General features: G+C 42.8%; 1 protein-coding gene across 1 annotated transcript; it reads right to left on the bottom strand.

Annotated features, from left to right (window-relative positions):
- Nucleotides 1-440: 440 nt before the first annotated feature.
- On the bottom strand, nt 441-19,188 carry sparc (secreted protein, acidic, cysteine-rich (osteonectin)). The gene is made up of 10 exons (XM_084041981.1): nt 19,065-19,188; nt 10,620-10,685; nt 10,153-10,245; nt 8,204-8,294; nt 5,997-6,118; nt 5,059-5,179; nt 2,766-2,899; nt 2,383-2,531; nt 1,550-1,698; nt 441-945 (listed from the first exon to the last, which is right to left on the bottom strand). Exons 2-10 carry the CDS (start codon nt 10,674-10,676, stop codon nt 917-919), a joined length of 945 nt encoding a protein of 314 aa, XP_083898107.1. The 5' UTR covers nt 10,677-10,685; nt 19,065-19,188; the 3' UTR covers nt 441-916.
- Between the last annotated feature and the right edge of the window lie 2,745 nt (nt 19,189-21,933).

The raw sequence follows: 21,933 nt of genomic DNA, 5'->3' as shown, positions 1-21,933 counted from the left end.
TTTATCTAATAGTGCCAGTAAGCATCGTCTATAGAAATTCCTTTGAATGGGCAAAATGGATATATGAATGCATGCAGAAATTATTCAGATATTTCAGTATTTTATTAGTGGAAAGAGTTCTATTGTGCTCTCGATGATGACAAAAAAATGTCAGTAAAACAAGTTAAGAGCAAGAAAGTTTTCTCAGCCTGCAAGATTCTTTCCTCATAGATTTTCAAACAATATATCATTTGTATTGTTCCAAATATCAATAAAAGTACTGTATATCCTTGTTTGTGACATGGAATCTGTATGCGACAGTGAAAAAACAACAACTTTAAAGCAGTAGTCAAAATATCAATGAATGTACTAAAACAAAGTACAAAAAAGACAAAAACAAATGAGTCCACCACCAAAAGAGTGCAAAATTAACATGTTTGTTTTAGAAAGCAAGCAAAGGGTCATTTATTTAGAAACTTTATTTTTGATTTTTACAAATTTGTGTCGCCAAAATAAACTGTCAAATTGATGTCAAATTCTAGCCCCAGAGTATAAAAAACCACATATATAAAACAATAATGACAATAATCACTGTTTGCACCCGTTCCACAAAGAGAATACATTTACATCTCCCATCAATGGTCTTTACTCTAATCTATCTGATTTCAGAGGCTTATTTGTTTTTAAAAACAAAAACAAAAACAAAACAAAAAACTGGAAGTTGCATGATCACGATTTTGTGATAGTTAGTAGACAGACTGTGCACATCTTTTCTTTTAATCTTTTTAGTGGTATAGGTAGGAAAGGTCGTTATAAAAACACAATTTGTTTTTTCTTTAGCAATTAGCACCGTTACTGTGATTTTAATTTAGGGATCAGCACCTTTGTCCCTCTAGTTGCGACTAGGTGTTATCGTACTCTTGCCTGTCACTGGAGCTTAGATGACCATGTCCTTGTCCACATCCTCTGTAAACACAAAGCAGGTGCAACACTCATGAGCATGATTGACCAGAATTGGCCAGTCATGAAATCAATGTACAGGATTGCTGGCATTTACCTCAAACAGCATAAAATAACAGAATTTTCTTAACATTATATCAGGGATTTTTTTTGCTGTGTTGGATTGAACACGTAAAGAAAAACATGAAAGGAATGACACAGGTCATGAGTCTGACTTGAGCCCATAGAATAGAGTGTTACTGTTTAGTTTGCAGGGGGTTCGTTCACCAGATTTTCAATGCTTTTTGCAATAGGGTTTTTGAATTATGCAGAAATTTAAGTCTATGATTAGCATATATATAAGTACATTTCACGTTGGTCCCTTGGTCAGGGGGATTTCCCTTTGGATGAGCGATAGATGTTTGTTTTTTCAATGCGGGTGACCTAACTGTATGTGGTATATGTGTACGAACTGGATGAGACACCAGGATGCTCCAATAACACTAGATTTAGCTCTGACACAGCAGATGCTGAACACTTTGAGAAAGAGTGATGTTCTGCAGAGACTAGACACTAGCCTTCAACCCATGCTGATACAAAGCTCCCAGCGGTGGATGGGATTTATACTTACGCTCCTTGATGCCAAAGCAGTTGGCCCACTCCTCCAGAGCAATGTATTTGTCGCTATCAGCATCACACTGGTCAAAGAAGCGAGTGGTGCAGTGCTCCATGGGGATGAGAGGAGCACGCAGGGGGGACAGCTCCGTGTGGGTAAGGTAGCTGTTGCACACATTCAGCTATTAGTATTTTGCACAGGACATGCACACTTGACTTGTCAAATACAGTGGTGGAAAGTAACCAAGTACATGTACTCAAGTACTGTACTTAAGTTGAGGTTGAGGTAGTTGAGGTATTTTTTACTTTACTGGAGTATTTCCCATTTACAATACTTTTACTTCTACTCCACTACATCTCAGAGGAAAATATTGTATTTTTCTCATCAAAGGCACCGCTTCCTTCACACAGGGTGTGAAGGAAGCGGTGCCTTTGATGAGCCCCGTATTGATGTTGTCATCAATATTTGTTTATGGGACAGACACACACCCGGACAGACACACACCCGGACAGACACACGGACACACGGACAAAGTCAGATATAGAGCGGTTGGCACCGCTAAAAACATACATTAACCACTTCAGACCTATATATACTTTGGCTATTTGAAAATAGCCGATCTACAAGCTCACAAAGCGACGCGTTGTGAGCTTGTAGATCTTCTATTTTCAAAGGATTTTAAACATTTGGAAACCTGTGAAATGAGACATTGTGCATAATGAATACTTTTACTTTTAGTACTTTAAATACATTTTGATGCCAATTCTTTTGTACTTTTACTTTTTTTTTTACATTTGAGTACTTTTTCCACCACTGGTCAAATAACAGATTTCCCTGCAGTAACGTACCCATCGACGGGGTGCTGGTCGAGCTGACCAAACTGCCAGTGGACGGGGAAGATGTACATGGCGTAGTTCTTCTCGAAGTCATGGGCCAGAAGGTCCAGAGAGTGCTCACCAGCCTGCAGCCTCTTCTCATTCTCAAAGATCTTCTTAACCTAAAGGATTGGACATGCACACACGTACACGTAATGACTATTATGTTTACATACACACATTCAAAGCAACAACAACTAATACAACTCTGGTCTGATCCCTGAGTTTGTTGGTAGCTAGGAATAGAGTCTGCACACTGGTAAAGTTGCAAAAAGCTCCACTTGGTAATGTATTGCTCGTCAACGTTTCGGCCTGTTCAGACCTTCATCAGGACACATATAATTAGACCTACTGACCCTGAGCTTCTGCTTCTCGGTGAGCAGGTTGTTCTCCTCATCACGCTCATACAGGGTCACCAGCACATTCTTCAGCCAGTCCCTCATGCGCAGGGGGAACTCGCTAAGCTCGAGATCCTCGCAGGGCTCAATGACTGTTGACAGACACATTTGGGAATAAGAAAGCATGTTAAGAGCAAAAAAAACTCCTTCTATCGTTCTTCTTGGCTCTGGTGCCTATGATTGGTACTGAGCCTGGCACACTTCCGTTTCTTGGATCACAGGAGGCATTATGGCAAGGATGGCAGTGCTTTTAATGTTTGTTATCTAGGTATTGAAGCTTATTGTACATTTGTATTAATTATAAATCACATGTTCTAAATGTTGTTCTACATGGCTCAAATGTAAATTGAGCATTTCAAGTCTTATTTATATATTTATATGTATCCAATTTGATGGAAAACCAGCAAGGAGCACACAGGTTAGAATGAACTGCCAACTGAACTACATGAAATACAATGTCAGCTGTGATTGAAACACAAAGTAACCTGTCGTCGACTTCTTAGCCTTTTCAACAGCCTGAGATGAAAAGTGAAGGCATAAAAGTCTGAATATGAATAGTTTTCTTTATGCAATACAGAAAACCACCATGATCTCCATTTGAAACCTTCTAGCCTAAGGCCTCATCTTCACCACACAATAAGGCTCATCTCAAGAGACTTGTTCAGTTGGAAGTGATGGAAAAATGCAGCCTGCATGCTGAAACGTGTTGTTCAACCTCTCTGTAGACGCCTGGCAGGCAGGCAGGCATTATGGCTACAGCCTCACTGACAAAGCCGCCCGTCAATCACTAAGGTAGAAAAATGTCAGCTAGAGAGAGTGCAATGTTAGCAGTGAATTTAGAACTAATGCAATTTGAGGAGGTGAGATGGGCTGGGATAGTCTCTCTAAATACATCACTCCAGTGCTCAGACCTTTACACCGGCTCCCTGTCTGTCACAGAATTGATTTCAAAATACTATTGTTGGTTTATAAAGCTTTGAATGGTTTTGGACCAAAATACATTTCTGATCTTGTGATACATCATGAACCATCCAGACGTCAGGTCATCTGGGACAGGTTAGCTTTATGTCCCCAGAGCCACAAGTAAAACATGGAGTAGTAGCATTCAGTTTTTATGCAACAGATATCTGGAACAAGATAATATCTGGAACTTTGACTGAGTTTTCTACAGTTTTCTTCTGAACTGTAATTGTATCCTCTTGTTTTTCTGCTGTATTTTAACCTATTCTTATTTTTAATTGTATTAAATTATCTTTACATATCTTACACATGTGTCTTAATGCGCTGTGTCTTAATGTTTAAAGCACTTTGAATTACCTTGTTGTTGAAATGTGCTAATATATAAACAAATGGCCTTGCCTTGTCTAAATATATTCAACACACATTGTATACACAGGGAAACTGTGTCTGAGACAGTGTGCTGAACTTAAATTCCCTAGGAAAAACCTGTAGTCCTTTGCAGGATAGCTGTGGGGACGCTTACTTTCACTGATCGTCCCATAACTGCCTCATTCCAGAAACGTCCCAATGAAATGTCCCCTGTGTGTGTGTGTGTGTGTGTGTGTGTGTGTGTGTGTGTGTGTGTGTGTGTGTGTGTGTGTGTGTGTGTGTGTGTGTGTGTGTGTGTGTGTGCGCGTGTGTGTGTGTGTGTGTGTGTGTGTGTGTGTGTGTGTGTGTGTGTGTGTGTGTGTGTGTGACATATTTACATCTTTGACAGCTAATACACCAGATGTTGTTGTGGTTGATGAAGAGTCCAGGGAAGTGTCTGTATTAGAGACTAGCCTGCACCTTTGACCTTAGCCTAGCTAGAGGAGGCCTTTATGACCACGGTCATTAAATACCAACCACTCCTACATACCATCTCAGAGCTGAGTTATAGGTGCAGACTATTTGTTTTTATATTCGGCAGTCTGGGACATACCAACAGACAAGTTGTTAGAGGGCTTCAACAACTTAAGATGCCCAGAAAGGAGGCAAAAAGGCTGGCAAAGTATTGTGCTATCTCCGCTATAATTGGCAGTCGCCATATATGGCGGAGACGCTGTTACTTATACCCATAGAGTACTGAGTGACGTGCCTATTGTATCATGAAAACATACGACATGATTTTGTGAATGTAACCCTACTGCACCTATAATATGTGTGTCCTTGTATGTATTCTCCTTTAAGTGGACATAAATAAATGGTTAAAATGTGCATGCGTGCGTGCGTGCGTGCATGCGTGCGTGCGTGCGAGCGTGCGTGCTCTCACGTTTGCAGGGTCCAATGTAGTCGAGGTGCAGCTTGTGTCCCTTCTTGGTTCCCTCCAGGGCACACTTGGTGGCAAAGAAGTGACAGTTGGAGTCATAGGTCTTGTTGTCAGTTCCACAGACCTGAAGAAGAAGGAAAGGACAGAGGGATGGAGAGGAGACAGACAGCCAGTGAGTCCGGTAGGGAGGAACAGAGCTGTGATTTTCATATTTCTATCTAGCTTTGCATACAACAGTGATTCTCAACCTGTGGGCCGGGGCCCACTGGTGGGCCGCGAGGAAACTGCAAGTGGGGCACCCAAATGATTGGCAAAACATTAGCTTTTCAAGTGGGCCATGATTATAGAAAAGATTGAGAACCACTGATATACAGCAGCTGTCTAATCACCGCAAGCTAAAAAGTGCCACCGTGGCGTGCACTGAACTGTCACAGCGAGTGACAATGACGCAGAAGTAAGAATTGTTTGTATTATCGAGTATTTGGATGTGGATGGTTTGGTCAAATTCACGGCTGAGTAGACACTGGAGTGTAAAAATAAAGATCTTGAACCTTGAAATCCCATCGGGAGTCGGGACCGCTATTTCATTCGCCTGGGCAGTTCCTCATTGACAGTAATGTTAATCTTTTTATTTCAGTCAAATGCAATTGTTTTGTCTTTGTGAATGGTCATGGGTATGTGATAAACAAATGGGAATTCATCGTTGCCTGAGGCGATGCAGGCGAGGGCTGGCGTATCAGCCCAAGCCATATGCGTAATTTGTTGATCATCTCTACAGTATACTGTTCATAACTCGCTATGATGATCCTTGAGAGATTATTAAAGTAGTAGAAATTAAATCAAATGTCCATTTTGGTATACATTTGTAAACTCTGAGGGTTAAATGGTATGACGAACGCAAGAAATGCTGGACAAGAGAGGCTACATGTGATGGAACTCACGTGCTCAAACTCTCCGACAGCTTCGGGGCAGGTCATGGGGTCCTGGCATACACACATGGGGGAGTTGCTGTCATCTACCTCACACACTTTGCCCTTCTTGCAGTGGTGGTTCAGGCAGGCGTCTGAAATAAAGGTAATCCATGGAGAACAATTCCATTATCTTGTTTGTCCATCCCAACCATTTAGAATGTGTGATTTATTTTTTATTTGAAAAGGGCCGATGTACATGAATCAACATTAGTCAGCTAGTTTTCATCGGCAATGCCTTTGCCTGATGATGTTAGGCAGCCTTACATAATAACACAAATAATACAATATATACAATGGTTAAAACTAACTAAATTGGTGGTCAAAAGCAAATAGTTAACCAACTTGGGCGAACAAAATCCAATAGCAGATGATACAGGTATAGAATGAGTACGAGTACAGTCATGTTAAAGGTGAATAAAAGGCATTAGAGCCTGTGTGGTATGCCACTCAGCCATGGGGTTGCTTGCCAGTGTATAAAACAATCTGTTGCCATGACTTTAACATTACACTTGAAGTAATAATATGAAGAGGACTCTAGTTAATTGTGTTTTTTCATTGATGTGATGCCCTGAAGGAAATCGCAGCCAGGCTAAATGCAGTTTTCTCTTTTTTTGTTTTCTGCAGTCCCCCAAGCTGTACCTCTAGCCTATAGTAGCTCTGTTCGGTTGTAGATTTAAAGGTGAGCTAAACCATGCATAATCTTATAATAGGCAGACAGTTTAGTATTTGATGAGGTTTTCCAAGCTAAGCAATTATACTTCTTTAGAATAATGGCAACGAGGCAAGCTGAATGACTCATTGTCTAAAGTTGTAAGTGCTTGTTTGTATAATGATTCCATTAGTTTAAAGGCTGCAGGGTGTACATTAGACCAACTTTTCAGACAGTACTGCAGGTGATGTGGGAGAGAACATGTGGGAAGAGTATATCTTTGCTGCCTCAAGTTGATAGGCTGTTTCTGGGAAACCTGAAATTTGTCAAACTGAACCGTACTTTATTACAGGCCCCATTTGTGTGGGTTTTGAAGCTGAGATTTGAATCTACAGTACGTGTACGCCTAAATACTGTATTTGTATTCTGAGACAAATCGTCGTCTCCATACAGAGATGAGAACATCTTGTTCTGACTTGACTTGACATACCTTGCAATGTCGCGCGCGTTTGTGTGTGTGTGTGTGTGTATTCATTCTCTCTCCCTCCCTCCCTCCCTCCCTCCCTCCCTCCCTCTCTTTCTCTCTCCCTCTCTCTCTCTCTCTGTCTCTCTCTCTGTCCCTCTTTCTCTTTTTAAAGACCAGAACATGTGGCTGCGCCCCTGCCATTTAAAGCCTGGATTTTACTGATTCATACAGCAGGGTGGAACATATAATTACAGCCCTCTCCTCCCAAAATCTATCATTATGGCTTTTTGCCTTGCCAGTCTGAGGTGTCTTAAAAACCCAGCAGTGCCTCACTGCCCAGGGGCCCTGGAATGGAAGACAGAGGAGGGAGACAGAGCTAAATCAAACGTTGTCAGGGTGCACTTGTTTGTATATCTGTGGAAGATAACAAACAGACACATTTTATGCCTGGTTACATAAAATGTGCATGCGCGCACGTGTGTGTGTGTGTGTGTGTGTGTGTGTGTGTGTGTGTGTATGTGTGTGTGTGTGTGTGTGTGTGTGTGTGTGTGTGTGTGTGTGTGTGTGTGTGTGTGTGTGTGTGTGTGTGTGTGTGTGTGTGTGTGTGTGTGTGTGCGCGTGCATACAGTATATACCATTGGTTCTCAAAGTGGGGTACTTGAGGGGGTTCCAGGGGGTACCCAGCAAAATGTGTAAATATAGCATCAGAATAATTATGACCTTTTATACTTTGGCTATTCAAAAATAAAAGATATACAAGCTCATAGCGCGGCACAGAGTGCCGCGCTATGAGCTTGTAGATCTGCTATTTTTGAAAAATCTTGAAAATGTGTGCAAATCTTTGAATATATATATTTTTAAAGCGAACATTTGTAACTCAAATCTTTGCTTCTGGGGGTCCCTGGAACAAAATATCTTTTAGATGGGGTCCGCGTCCAAATACATATCATTTTGGGGGTCCTTGGCATGAAAAAGTTTGAGAACCACTGGTATATACTGTACGTGCCTGTTTGTTTGTGTGCGCGCACATATGTGCTAGCGTGCGTTCGTGCAATTACTCACTCTCAGCGACAACATCCTCCACAATGTCGATGGCCTCGTCAAACTCCTCTCCGGTCTCAATCTGAACTGGGTTGGCTCCCACCTCGGGCTCCTGGGTAAGAACAAAGTCAACCCGCAGGATAGAGAGGGCAAAGGTCAAAACATACGGTACGTGTTGTATACATATCAGCACAAACATACTACAGTACAGATTGTATACATATCAGCACAAACATACAGTGCATACTGTATACGTCTCACCTCAAACATATGGTACATATTGTACTGTATACATCTCACCTCAAAGTACAGTATAAATTGTATACATCTCACCTCAAAACATTCAGTACATATTGTCAATAATAACCTATCAAATTCAGTCGATCCTAAGACTATGCGAGCCGAACACAACGTGATCCTTTGCAGGGCTATTTCTGCCCCCATTTCTCAAATGACGTCCACTTACACCTAACCGCTTAAATATCCTTGGTTTCCTCAGAACAGAAAAAAAAAGAAAAAAAATGGCACCACTAAAGAGGGGCTCCTCCCTACAGGCCAAGCAGGGTCTGGGAGAGGAGGAGGCAGCAACGAGAACTTAGTGTCCAACAATAACAAGCAGCTGGTCGCACATGTGGTGAGGCCATGAGAAAAAAAACGAAGCTAATGGGCTTCCGGACTCGCTGCAGGACTAACACACGGCTAAATTTAAGGCCTGTGGTATCTCTGGTCCCTCTGGACCTCTGGAGCAGGAAACGGTAAAAAAGCGTTCACATGAAAGCTTGCGCTAACACCAAAGCTAACTTTAACACCGAGGGGAGTTATTCATTTTTTTGCCGAAAGAACATTTCGGTAAAAAATAAATACAGAGCTGCATGGCAGCAATTAGAGGCCAGTGAGAGTGAGAGATGGGACAACATGCAGAATACGAGCTGAAGCACATGTCATGCTTATTATCACTTAACACTTGTTTTGACATAATGACCAAGTGTGATACACTTGTTTCTCATTTGTCAACACTATTTAATTCTCATAGGTCCCATTAAACAATTGAGTCATCTCTTTAAGCAGCTGCATGGCTCAAAGGTATGCAGGCCAAATAAAACAAATCCATGTGCATGTGAGGATAGGAATTCTTGGTTTTGTTTTCCCAAAACATCAAGCGGTACTCACAGCTGTATACTCTATGTATCATTGTTTTATGTTCTCCATATACGGGCGCTTTGTTTGTTTGGATAAACAAGGTATCCACCTGACAGCGACGATGGAAAGGGTGAGGCAACATGAGTCTGTTTGAAAGTAGAATGACTGCAGCTGGACTGTGAGAGACTGTCTTCCCTGTACCCAGTGGTGGAAAAGGTACTAAGATGTTTTACTTAAGTAAAAGTATCAATACTGCAATGTAATAATATATATATATATATTTTTTTTTAAAGTCCTGAATTCAAAATGTACTTCAGTAAAAGTACAAAAGTATTGGTACCAAAATGTTCTTAAAGTACCAAAAGTAAAAGTACTAAAATGTTTGAAAATAGCAGATCTACAAGCTCACAACGCATCGCGTCATAAATAGGGCTAAAGGGTTTAATGTATGTTTTATAATATAATAATTTATATCTGCAAAGTAACTAGTTTTCAAATAAAAGTAGTGGAGTAAAAGTACAATATTTGGCTCTGAGAAGTAGTGGAGTATACGTAAAAGAATAGACAATTGGAAATACTCCAGTGAAGTAAAAGTAACTCAAAATGTACTTGAATAAATGTACTTAGTTACTTTACACCACTGCCTGTACCTAGTGTGTGTAAGTATGAACTGTGGCATGTTGCTGCACCATTGGTGCAGGGACCAATTTCTGTACTTTGTTTGTGACGTATCTCAAATTGTGTTTTCATCGACTTTGTCATCATGTGGCAGATTTAGGTATAGAGCAGCTCAGGGAGCAGGAGCGGATCAGAGGGATTATTAGACTGACCTCCTCAACCACTGGCTCCTCAGGAACGTATTCCTCCTCGGCTACGATCTCCTCCTCCGCTACTGGCTCTTCCACGATGGGCTCTTCCTCAGTCTGAGGGGTTTCACACATGCACGCACACACACACACACACACACACACACACACACACACACACACACACACACACACACACACACACACACACACACACAGAGAGAGAGAGAGAGAGAGAGAGAGTTATATCTTCACATTCTTGCACGTGTCGTGAACACACGCCCACTTGTGGACGCACACAGGAAAACCACTTGGATTGCGGGAATACACAAGGAAAAACATACACCATGACCTCATATATATATACACAGACACGTGAGGAAGCACACACACAATGAAGCAGACACGAGGACACACACACACACACACACACACACACACACACACACACACACACACACACACACACACAAACGAAGTGTATAACTTACGGGAGCAGCCATGGCGTGGCCAGCCAGGCACAGCAGGAAAACAAACCACACCCTCATCTTGGATGTCTGTCAGAGGAGACACAAAAAAAGGAACAGTTCAAGTATCTGCTATATTCTGCTTTGTTCTGTCGCGTTGTTTTAACTTTGACTTTTTGTGTCATTTGGATACACCATGTTATGGGCCTGTCCAGCAGGGCATTCTTCACTTCACAGGTATCCCTTGAGAGCACAGTGTCTTGCAAATAGGAGCACATACAGTAGAAGCCATCTCATGTTCAAGCATGTAGGGAAGTCTATATGGCACAGCATCAGTTTTTATCCACTGGAAGGGCACCCCCCAGCCTAGAGCACACTTTATTTTGTGTGTGTGTGCATGTGCATGTGCATGTGCGTGTGCGTGTGCGTGTGCGTGTGCGTGTGCGTGTGCGTGTGCGTGTGCGTGTGCGTGTGTGCGTGTGTGCGTGCGAGTGTGTGTTCTGTGTCGAAAAATGTGCCCACCAGAGGGTGCTGAAGTGGCCCAACTATGCACACCTCCACGTTCCATTTATTTAAGGAGCCCCGTTGGATCCAACAGCCCTTCTTTTTGTTCGGAACTCTGGAATAACCTCCACTTTTTAAGCGTGAAGACAGCCACAAGCATGCAAACGTGCTGACATCAGGCATAAAATACACTACATGACACATTTTCCAGTCTCACAATGGATTATGGACGTGATCCAATTCCTCAACAAAACACCCAGTGTCTGCCTTTGTTTACTCGCAGGACTTACTGAAATTGTGGCTGTTTATATTTTTGGTTCAACAGAATGTCATTTTTCTCTTTGAATAGACTTCTATCATTCTGAGCACACGTTAGAGGACTCTTGTCGGGCACACCGGCTTCAGGCTACTCCAAATTAGGTTGACTTGAAAACAAAATGAACAAAGTTTGGATTTAATGCTTCAGCTGTTTGGGAACAGGGTTCTTTCTGAGCACCTCCAGTTTTTTATGTACAGGATGCTGACAACCAAACATCGGCACGTTTTTCCATGTCTGAGGAACGATACTCTAGTCTACAACCACAATTTCCACATTGTTTTATCCAGTATATTTTCCCCATCCAGCATATTCTATTACCTACAATCCCACTGCAGTTTCTGGATTCATGTCACGAGCACCTGTTTGATTTTGCATGGACTTGAGAAAAAAGATTAACCTTTATCTACCAGCTTAAGGCCCGAAGTCCGTCTGCATCTTAAGCCTATAAATACTTGGCTGGGCGCTGGTATTGCACACGGAAAATATCGGATCTACAAGCTCAGGCTAACTTGGGCTTTAAAGACCCCAGACATGGTGGAATGCCTGTAACAGTAGAATGCCTCTCTTCCTCTCCCCCTCTTCTCTCTGAGTGTCCATTGTTCAGGGTTTGATATACTATCCCCCCCGTCTCTCTTCCCATCTCTCTCCCTTCAACATGTCTCATCTCAAGGGCAAAATAAGGGCTCTTTTGTTTTGTAGTGTCACACATCGTGCGTTTCTCCCTCATGCACTCCCTCTTTCTCTACTTCTCTCTGTGTCTCTCTACAGCATCTACAGATCCAGAAACGCTGTTTATCCTGCAGAGATGAGAGGGCCTGAGTGGTGTGTAGGGCTTTTAAGAGTGATCCTATCATCAGTGTATATCTGGTGAAGTTGAGCGCAAAGATCAAAGCAATTACTGTTCTTTCATTTACCCCTTTCATAATGCCATCAAAAAGAATTGGAGCAACTTCTCAAACTACACCTACAGGGATAGTATCATATGATTTATCGAATTTCTAAGCGTGCGCGCGTGCACACACACACACACACACACACACACACACACACACACACACACACACACACACACACACACACACACACACACACACACACACACACACACACACACACACACACACACACACACACACACACACAGAGTATGAGGTTAGCGGGTTTGAACCAAAGACAAATGAATACAGAAGGGGAAGAATCTACCCTTTAGGAGAAACACCAGAATAATCTGCTGAACTTTTTGTGAACATTGTTTCAACACGTTCGAGAATTACAGACTTAGTTGGAGAGGATAGATGAATGGAAACTGCAGGGCACTTCTTAATACCATCGCCTTGAGGAACGTATTGTGACATTTAGGAAAAGTACATAACATTTGGCTGATGGGTGCCGGGGGACCTGAAAAATGCACGGGCCCCTCTTGACATTAACCATCTGAATAGGTGAACATGTTTAGACAGACACAGTAAAAAGGGTAAACTTCGCATACTGTAGTCAGCTGCAGATATGGCATGTAGATGTGACAGCATACATGTCTTGACTGGCCCTTGAGCAACATGATTGAATTTACAATTCATTGATAGATCCCTTGCTGACCCCTTGAGTGAACATCGTAAAACTATAGTATGTTGCACTCTAAAGGTATGATTCGTTGTTTGTTTTTGCTGCAATGCTACGCAATGAAGCAAATATGGAAATGTTCCTTTGGCGTAAGTGTGGTGGCATTAGAAGCAGACAAGGAAGTGTTGACAACTAGAAGCTATGGCATTACTTCTGTATTTAATTATAGACTAGCCTGACTAAGGGACTAAGGGAGCTTCACTTGTATGGCAGTAACTTACTTTCACAACAAACACCTTGTTTTATTTTCAGCCCCCCTCTCTTTTTTCTTTCAAAGATGGAGAGAACGCTCCTTGTGTTGGCTTATTTGGAGACGTCACTGTCTGTGTGCTCTGCCAAGCTCGCTGTACTGAGTTCATTATGGAAAGGGGGGGGGGGGGAACAGGTGAACAGGGTCTGTACTTATCTCCAGACGGAATAACATTTACAACAGGCATCTACGCTGAACTTTAACCTCAAACGGTCTGTTCTGGTGCTGATGTGCACTACTGCAATGTGCTCTTGAGGAGGGTCATTACTGCTAGTGGTCTGACTCTAAATAGTGGCACCACCTTATAAGATGCAATATCACTCAGTGTATTAATGCACACTATTGGCGTGCATTTACAGCACACTTTACTGTAGTACCTGTATTGTGTCATGTGCCCAAATGACTTTCCGGTTGAAAATCAGGTATTTTCAACACAGCGACGCGCGTAGTAGACGTATACATTAGCCTCGGCACTGATACAGACTGCAGAAGAGACTTTGACAATGGTGTTCAGTGTTTGTGCGCTGCACATAGTGTAGGTCAGCTAGGCCGTGAAGCCTTGACTGGGCTCAGACGTGGAAAAGTACAGCCAACCTGGCAGAGCACACAGACAGTGACGTCTAAAAAGTAAGCCAGCACAAGGAACGTTCTCTCCACCTTTGAAAAAAGGGGGGAGCTGAAAAAAGAAAAAAGAAAAACGAGGTGTTTTGCTGACAGGAAATCTTGGGAAAACCTCCCCCTAACAAACAACTAAGTATAACTAAGTAGCATGTCAGACTGAGAGAGAGGATGAGAGGAGGTGGGGGTGGGGGGTGGGTGCAAGGCAGAGCAATAAATGTGAAATTTGATTGCAAATTTAAAAGGTATTAAGAAAAATATGGCCTCACCTACAAAACTGTCAGTTCAGTGTTTGATTTGGAGGAGCGCAGTGTCCCCGTCTAATGACCTTTTTTTGGGCTTTTTTCTTTCACACATTCACCCTTTAGATGATTCACCTCCGAACCAGACGAAAAGCTAACGGTGCACGGCACGACAGGAAGGAGGAAGGGGCCGGACGAGGTGACGCAATAGTAAAACAAATTGTTTTATTTGGAAAGCGGCTCTCATAATCAAACAGGGCAGAGGTATAAGGGAAACTTCAGACTCATAAAGGATCCCTGTTTTCCCCTCCTCAAAGGTATTTAATTTGGGACGTTTGTTGGGTAAGCAAGCAGCTGTGGGGTGTAAAATCCCTGATGCACGAGAAAAACAACTCCGGCACGGATCGGCGGCCCAATCTCTACCTCTTTTTTTCCCCTATACTTTATCTCTTAAACTTTCTCTATCTAGCTTTCCCCATCTCCCCTCCTCCTCTCTATCGCTCTGTTTCGCTCTCCCTATCACATTCTCTTCTCTATCATCCCTCAATCGCTTTCTGCATCCCTATATCTCTCACTGTTTCTGTTCCCCTCCTCTTTCCTTTCATTTCCAGTTGACTTCAGAGGGAATGGGAATACAAGATTCTTGCTGTTCCCCCGGTGACATAACAGGTGGGTTGGAAGCCTGACAAAAAGGAAAAAAAAAGAAAAAGAAAACACTTGCTCCAGGAGACACGGCGGGCTGCAATCTGTCTGCTCAGATTCTCCCCAGCAAATACGATAGGCAAACACCATATGTGTGCAGGGGCTATAAAAAAAATAAACCCAAAACAACTTAATATAGAGACACAGGGAATAGCCTCTTTTTGTGCATCATGCTGTGTGCTTCCTGTCACTTTCAATTACACACGATTCTGCTCCCATTGAGATCATTGGAGGCTTGCTGAGGGAAAGGTGAAACCCTGCTTAAGTATTAGACATGTTGACACACCATGGCAGGGTCAGAGGGATGGCTCACACACATCATTTTATATCAATTTTTTTGAACCACTGTCTTAAACCCTATATACTTCTAGGTACTAGAATACTACTAGGATTCTGTATTAGGCCCCATCCTTTTTCTCCTCTCCACCAAATCTCTTATAGCATATCTACAAGCTCACAACATGTTGCGTTGTGATCTGCTAGCACTTGATGTGCCATGGTGAATCGTCTGAAAAACCCAACTGATGCAGGATAGATTACTTTTTATTTCATTGTAATTTGTGTAAATGTCTGTGGAGAATCCCACAAGTTTCTGATCCATAGCAACTACTAAACCCTACCAGCATAGAAAGCACTGCTTATTATCTGCTTATTCAAGCCTGGGTAGCGAGCAGAGTGAGTTTCAGAGTGCTCATTCCACAAACTCAGTCCATAACAAGCCATAGGCCATCGTGGAATGCATGCTTTCCTACTCTGAATAGCAAGCCCTTGAATCCAAACTACGCCTTGCACTCTTGTAATGATATACCTGTAACCTGAACTCATTCTATGGGGATTCCCTGAGTAAAAGCTGGACAAAGGGTAGTTTTGAGAGACAGCCTAACAATTCCCTCCTGTCATTCAAACTCAAGTATTATATGCACAAAGCAAGTCAGGACAGACATTAAAAAGGGAGAAAAGAGAGAGATATAAGCTTGCTCCTTGAGCGTCAGCGAAGGTTAAGAAAAGTGAGCGAGTTGCAGTGGATCTACACTACAGTATGTAATCTGAGTTATGTGTGTCACCTGACCTCTTTGTTTCCCCCATCCCCCACCTCCCAATAGGGAGAATGTATTTTTCTGTCAGTCCTTTGGCTTCCTAAGCTGGATTGTGATCCTTTGGCTTCAGGCAGTAAACAGAATAGTGCGCTGCGTGCCAGTTCCCTCTGTAATTGGATAATGTGTGTTCGCCATGCCCCCTCTTCTGCCCAAGTTAGCATTTCTTTCTCATCCCTCAGCTGCTCAGCAGCCAAAACAACACTGTGTATACTGTACACAGAATACGCTTGTTTGTCTGGACACGTTTATGTTGCAATTCACTTTTCGAATTTGTCACTGTGCATTTCTCTAATGCAATCTATCAGGCATGCCCTTCATCAGTCAAATGCATGCATTGTCATCGTCACAATATGTGTGCGTGGTGTAAGGTTACTTGGGAATAAAAGTGCCTTTGTCATCCACACTGACCTATCCCAGTCTTTTTGTGCTTAACTGGGGCCTCAACCTTCTCTTCTTTGTGCACTGTGAGCAAACCCCTCAGACAGTGAGCCAGCATCAAACCCTTGATTTATACTTGGCTGCGCGTTGTCACGCACTGAACATAGCCGATCTACATGGGCGACACTGCCGTGAAACTAAGTCTAAATCACCCTTTATAGGTGGACTTTGACTGGAATGTTCTGATTTCAAATGTACTTAAATCACACATTTGGCATTTGCTGGATGTCCAAACACCATTTGGCACCAGTTTTAACCCAAATGGTGTTTCCCATCACAATGAGTGTAATCTTCTAACCCTAGTGGTGCTGGTGATAGGATACTGGACTGCCCACAGAGAGCCACACAGGGATGGATAAGAAGGCATATCTGAGGCAGGCAGAACATTTTAACCATAGCCCTGTCCTGTCTGCCATCCTTCCTGCATCTCACACCCTTCCCCCCGGCCTTCCATCCAGCTGTGAATTTACACCTCCTGCTCAGCAGGGCTGCAGTCCCAGGGACTCTCTCTCCCTTTGCTGACTCAAAAGTGTATGCCTGGCCATATCTCTGAGTGTTTGCTCTCAATTCATTCTCATTCCGCAAGTCCCCCCCCCTAACCCCCCCCCCCACCCTAAGTTCACGTTTTTGTATGTCCATGTCAAAACCTCAGAGCAGCCAAGATCGGAGTACAATCCTTCCTTCCTGGATTATAGAGCTCAGGGTGCCAGGCAGGCCATTTCCCAGCGTCCCCGGTTCCCCTGTCACCATTCTTGCCCTGTCCGACTTCAGTCCTGCCACCTCGACAATGAGTCATCGTTCAGCATCCTTTCCATACTGGATTCATGTGAACTGCAGCTCACTTGGGCTTGCCAAGAGAGAACAATGTAGATGAGACAGGCAGTGGAAGATGGTTCCAAACTTCCTAAAAGGTACCAAGGATGGGAAAACCTTTTTTTTTTGAGAGAGAGAATTCTATGTACAACAGAACTTGTCTCTCTTTTCCACATGAGCTCTAGCCACAATAAGTGGCAACATTCGCTGAAAATAGCAGATCTCCAAGCTCACAACATTGTGAAATGGGGAAAAGGTAGGAGAACAAGTATAGAACCCTGGGGATCACCAGTCAACAAAGTTTATAGGGTGGTTAAAGAATTCACTGGTATACAGTCATGTCATTCAGTCAACCACTTAGAAGATAATTGGAGTTTGTAGGTGGAATGGAATGGAATCTGCTTTGATTAGAGCAAGATGTCACTGAATACACTAATAATGTTTATCACCAAACAAACCCCCGCAGCTTTGTTTTGTTCTCTATCTCTCCCTTTGTTTCTCTGTGTGTCTCCCCCTTTCTCTCTTGTCGGTCGGTAAATATGCCATGGCCTGAAGTCTTGACAGTCCAGCGGCAAAAGCCACTGACATCTGCAGGACCTCACAAAGCATTCAAACAGCTGGTAGCAAATCACCATGGCAACTCGCATTCCATTCCAGGGCAGTAATTGGGAGTGATGGAGTGTTTGGATGGATGGAAGGAGTGATATGTCTGAGAAATAGTCCCCTTTCCTCTTGGTTGAATCTAGTCCCCCTCCCCCTTCTCTCTCTCCCCTCCCTCCCTCTCTTTCCTAACTTGGCCAGTCCCCTCCTCCCATTGCTTATGTGGCACACAATACCTCCACATTGTCCAGTTGCAGTACTGACAAATACTTTTCATCATCTTGTTTGCAACACCAAAATGGTCAGATTCCCTTACTGTACATCAATTCTAAAGGAGAGTGGACCAGGAAGAGTTTGGATTGTAGCTCTCAACCGTATAGCAGCTGGGAGGGCACTTACTGTATGTCACCAGACAAACTATGGAAATGTATATCTATGGCTCAGAGTTAGTTAGTCCAATGCCAGTCACTTTGGCAGGTACAGTAACTTACAATGATTTCTGGGTCCTCTTGTCATTATAAAAAACATTACTTTGGCTGATAAAATAGTGAAAGTCATTGCTTGTTAATTTTGGTACTGTATGTACCAGCAACTGTTGTCTGAAGACAGAAAAAGTGCTTCCCTGCCATCTTTACCTCACTTTTAGATGATCGTGTTAGAACTTCAGCACAAACAGGTGAATTTTTCATGTCATTTGCCAAACAAGCTAAAGTTAATCCATCAATGACACAATCAGTAAAATAATTAAGGTTCTTTCTCAAAGTATAACTACTTTAAAAAGCATGCACTTTTACAAATGTAATGATACGAACAATTGCAACGTTGTATGTTTCTTTACTGTTTAGCTTATGTTCTGTCAAAAACATAAATCTGGCCTGAATAAAAGTTATTGCTTGTCACCATATCATTCTATCAAGTGAAACCAAGCCACTTGCAAACTTGTATATGTATACACTAAATACTTTACATGCTAAATCTCAAATACACATACACACACAGTCACACACACACAATAAAATCATCAGTGTTCCTTTATCCATTTGTAACTCTGAGAGTGAACAAATGTGACCAAATGGGCCGGTAACATTTGTTCACTCTCAGAGTTCAATTGGATTTTGCTGTGTACACACAGAGACAAAACAATGGACCACAATGGAAACAAGACTTCGGCCTTTCTTGTGTTTTTATCCTTTTGAATACATTTTCAATAAAGTGCTCAATCAAACAATCAATCAATGGATGCAATGAGGAGCACAGTGGCCTTACCTTTCAGTCACAGAGAGCAGAGGAACTGAAGGAGATGTGAGCTCTAGCAGGGGCCCGGGATCAACTAACTCCTAAACAACTTCACACACAAGACATTTGCAGTGGGACGGACAAGTGAGTCTCCAGCCCCCCTACCTCTGCCTTCCCCCCTCCTCGGGTGGGCTGGGCCTAGAGATTAACTCTATCTATGCTTCCATCCACATGCACCTCTGATGGAGCCAGACCAGAGCCGTTCTCATTGGCTTTGTTGGTCTTTTAATATTTTAGTAGTTTCAATGGGTCATCTGATCTTCACAGATGAATGAACTATCAGTTTATGCTTATTGACCACCTGATAAGGGTGTACTGAAGTGGAATTCAGGCTCCATTCTCACATCATACATTTTAATGATAATTAGCTAAACATAAAATCTCGATTGGCTGACAGTTTTCCTTTGTTACAAATGTACAATTTTGCCAAACCAATGCAGTTAGGATCTGTTATTGTTATATAACAAACTGGACTACCATGGCTTTGGATAAAACATGCTCAATATAAGACAGCTCCTTTATTATGCATTATGCACATTTATGCATGTCTTAATTTACTGTCTGTGAGCTCAGGACAGCAACAGGCTGTATATGTCACTAGTTGTCTGAACTTGCTGTTGCTACAAACACAATGTGCATCTGTCACTGTTAGCTGCTCAGGAAAGATATCTCTGAGTTATCTTGATTTGAATTCTGAAAAACTAAAAACCGTAAAACTCAAAATAAAACTAGGTGAGCAAAGTGAAGTTTGGAACTTCCCTTCCCAGGCCACTTCACTTCCAGTTGGTCACGTGGAGCTGCTCAGTGGCAGATTTTGGTAGGTCCCACGAAACAGGGTGTTCAAAAATAATGACTATATTGGATTTAAGGGATGGCTGTATGACCTTGCTTTAATGTGGCTCTTACTGTCCAGAATGATAAGTAAGTAAATAAGTACAAATTATAAAGGTCTTGGTGAAATGTCTGCACTTCCACTTGAAGAGTGAAAATTAAATGAAAACCCCAGTTCAGTTAATTAACAATAATCTAGTGCTGATTGAAGTTATAGTTTCAATGTGGGTCCACGTGGTTTACAGGATTCTAGCGCTAGAGAAGATGTGAAAACATTTTGTTCCATGCAGGGAGGTATCTGAGGAACCAAGGGAAAAATGACAGGGAAGAGAGAAACAGCTACCTCATCCCTGCTGTCATTCATTTGCCAGTGACACACACACACATACTGTACACACACACAACCCACAGCACAAAAGAAGACACACCTGCCACACGACAAGCAGTAGCAATCAAACCCAGATACAGGGGTCCTGCAAATCAGCCCCTGAGTGGATGCCAGTCATCACAATCATTGTTTTTCAGTGGTCGATTGCTCCTGTCTGTTCCTACAGCGCAGAACAGTGCTGACGAGAAGAACATCTGGATGAGACAAGGGAGGGGAGGAAAAATAAGTGCGATGCAACGTGGCGTTTTCCATTCTGGCCCGGCTGGAAGGAAGGGTGCTGCTAATAGTCACAGACTGAATCCATGCAGCACGCAGGAAGTGATGGAGAGAAGAGAGGAGAGGGAGGTGTAATTACACTGGGAGACTCTTTCTGCCTCCCTCCCTCCCTCTCTTTTTCTGTTCTCTCTCTCCCTCTCTCTCTTTCTACTTCCCTCACTCTGTGTCTCATCTCTCGCTGTTGCTTTCAGTTGCTCTCCCTCTCTTTCTCTCACTTCCACTTTATCTCTCCCTCTCTCTCTTGACTCTGATTCACTCTCCCCTATAGGTCATTCATGCTTTCCTCTCTCTACTCCTCTCTCTGACTCTCTCCCCCCCCCTCTCTCTCTCTCTCTCTCTCTCTCTCTCCCTCTCTCTCTCCCCCCCTCATCTCTCCCTCTCTTCTGTCTCAGCTGGCTGTGTAGACGTGGCAGGGTCCAAGCCCAACAAGTCCTCACAAAGACACATAGACAGGGGCAGCTGGGACAAACTGCATAATGGCAATTATGGATGCTGCCAGCTCCTGCTAAATTGCCCGTCTGGCGGGTGCAGCTTACTGAACAAGTGGCAGGGCGTGTTCAGTATCATCACATCTACCCCCAGCCCCTTCACACCTAATGAGTAACATTCAGAAAGGCAGAAAATGCTAAATATGGCTAAAAATAGCTAAAATATGGCACTTACTTTAGCCGTCGGGGCTTTTCTTGCACACGTCACAGACTACGGAGAAAAAAATCAAAGTTATATAACTCAAACTATTTTTAAGTACTTTTTTTCTTTTCCCCTCACTCTTTTTTCCCCTCCTCCACAGCCTTCCAGGCACACCTGCGTGTGAAAAGTACACTTCATCCTTCACTGTGGGTTTAAAAGTCTGAAAAAAGGAAAAGGGAGAGCAGCAGGAAAAGCAAAAGACTGCAGGAGTTAAATCCGTCAGTAAACATCAAAGATTTTTTTCTCTTCCCTCATTTCCTCCATAAAAGTCACCCTGCCTCTTATAAAATGATTACTGTACGTGGAGGGACAGGGAGCCTTTTCAGACTGATAGATGGTTTGCTCTGCAGGTAAACTAACTGCCCCCTCCCCTCCCTCATCAAACATAATCAACACCGGTCCCATATGAATAACTTGTTTTTCTTGGGGCTTTTGTTTGTTAGAAAATATCCCAGGTGTAAATGACATGTTTGCATTGTGAGGATAGGCCTTTTTTATTGGAGACCTATAGCCAAAAGAGGAGTTGAATGTCCCTTAGACTGAAAAATAAAACTGGACTGCCTGTGTAAAAGCTATTATCGCCTGTCCACCGACTGGAAAGCATTGTACCTTGCAAGACTTGAAATCACACCGTTCTGTATTAGTCTTTGAGGA

The sequence above is a fragment of the Gymnoscopelus microlampas genome (assembly GCF_963454915.1).
Source record: "Gymnoscopelus microlampas genome assembly, chromosome: 18".
In the NCBI taxonomy this organism is placed as follows: Eukaryota; Metazoa; Chordata; class Actinopteri; order Myctophiformes; family Myctophidae; genus Gymnoscopelus; species Gymnoscopelus microlampas.
The sequence above is the reverse complement of the archived record's forward strand: the minus strand, read 5'-3'. Positions and strand labels throughout refer to the sequence as shown.

Excerpts from the sequence above, each read along its gene's own strand:
- sparc (XM_084041981.1), bottom strand. The coding sequence starts at position 10,676 with ATGAGGGTGTGGTTTGTTTTCCTGCTGTGCCTGGCTGGCCACGCCATG. Across the intron at positions 6,119-8,203 it reads GGAGGATGTTGTCGCTGAGA|ACGCCTGCCTGAACCACCAC; the intron begins GTGAGTAATTGC and ends CCTTTATTTCAG. Across the intron at positions 2,900-5,058 it reads CTACATTGGACCCTGCAAAC|TCATTGAGCCCTGCGAGGAT; the intron begins GTGAGAGCACGC and ends GTCTGTCAACAG.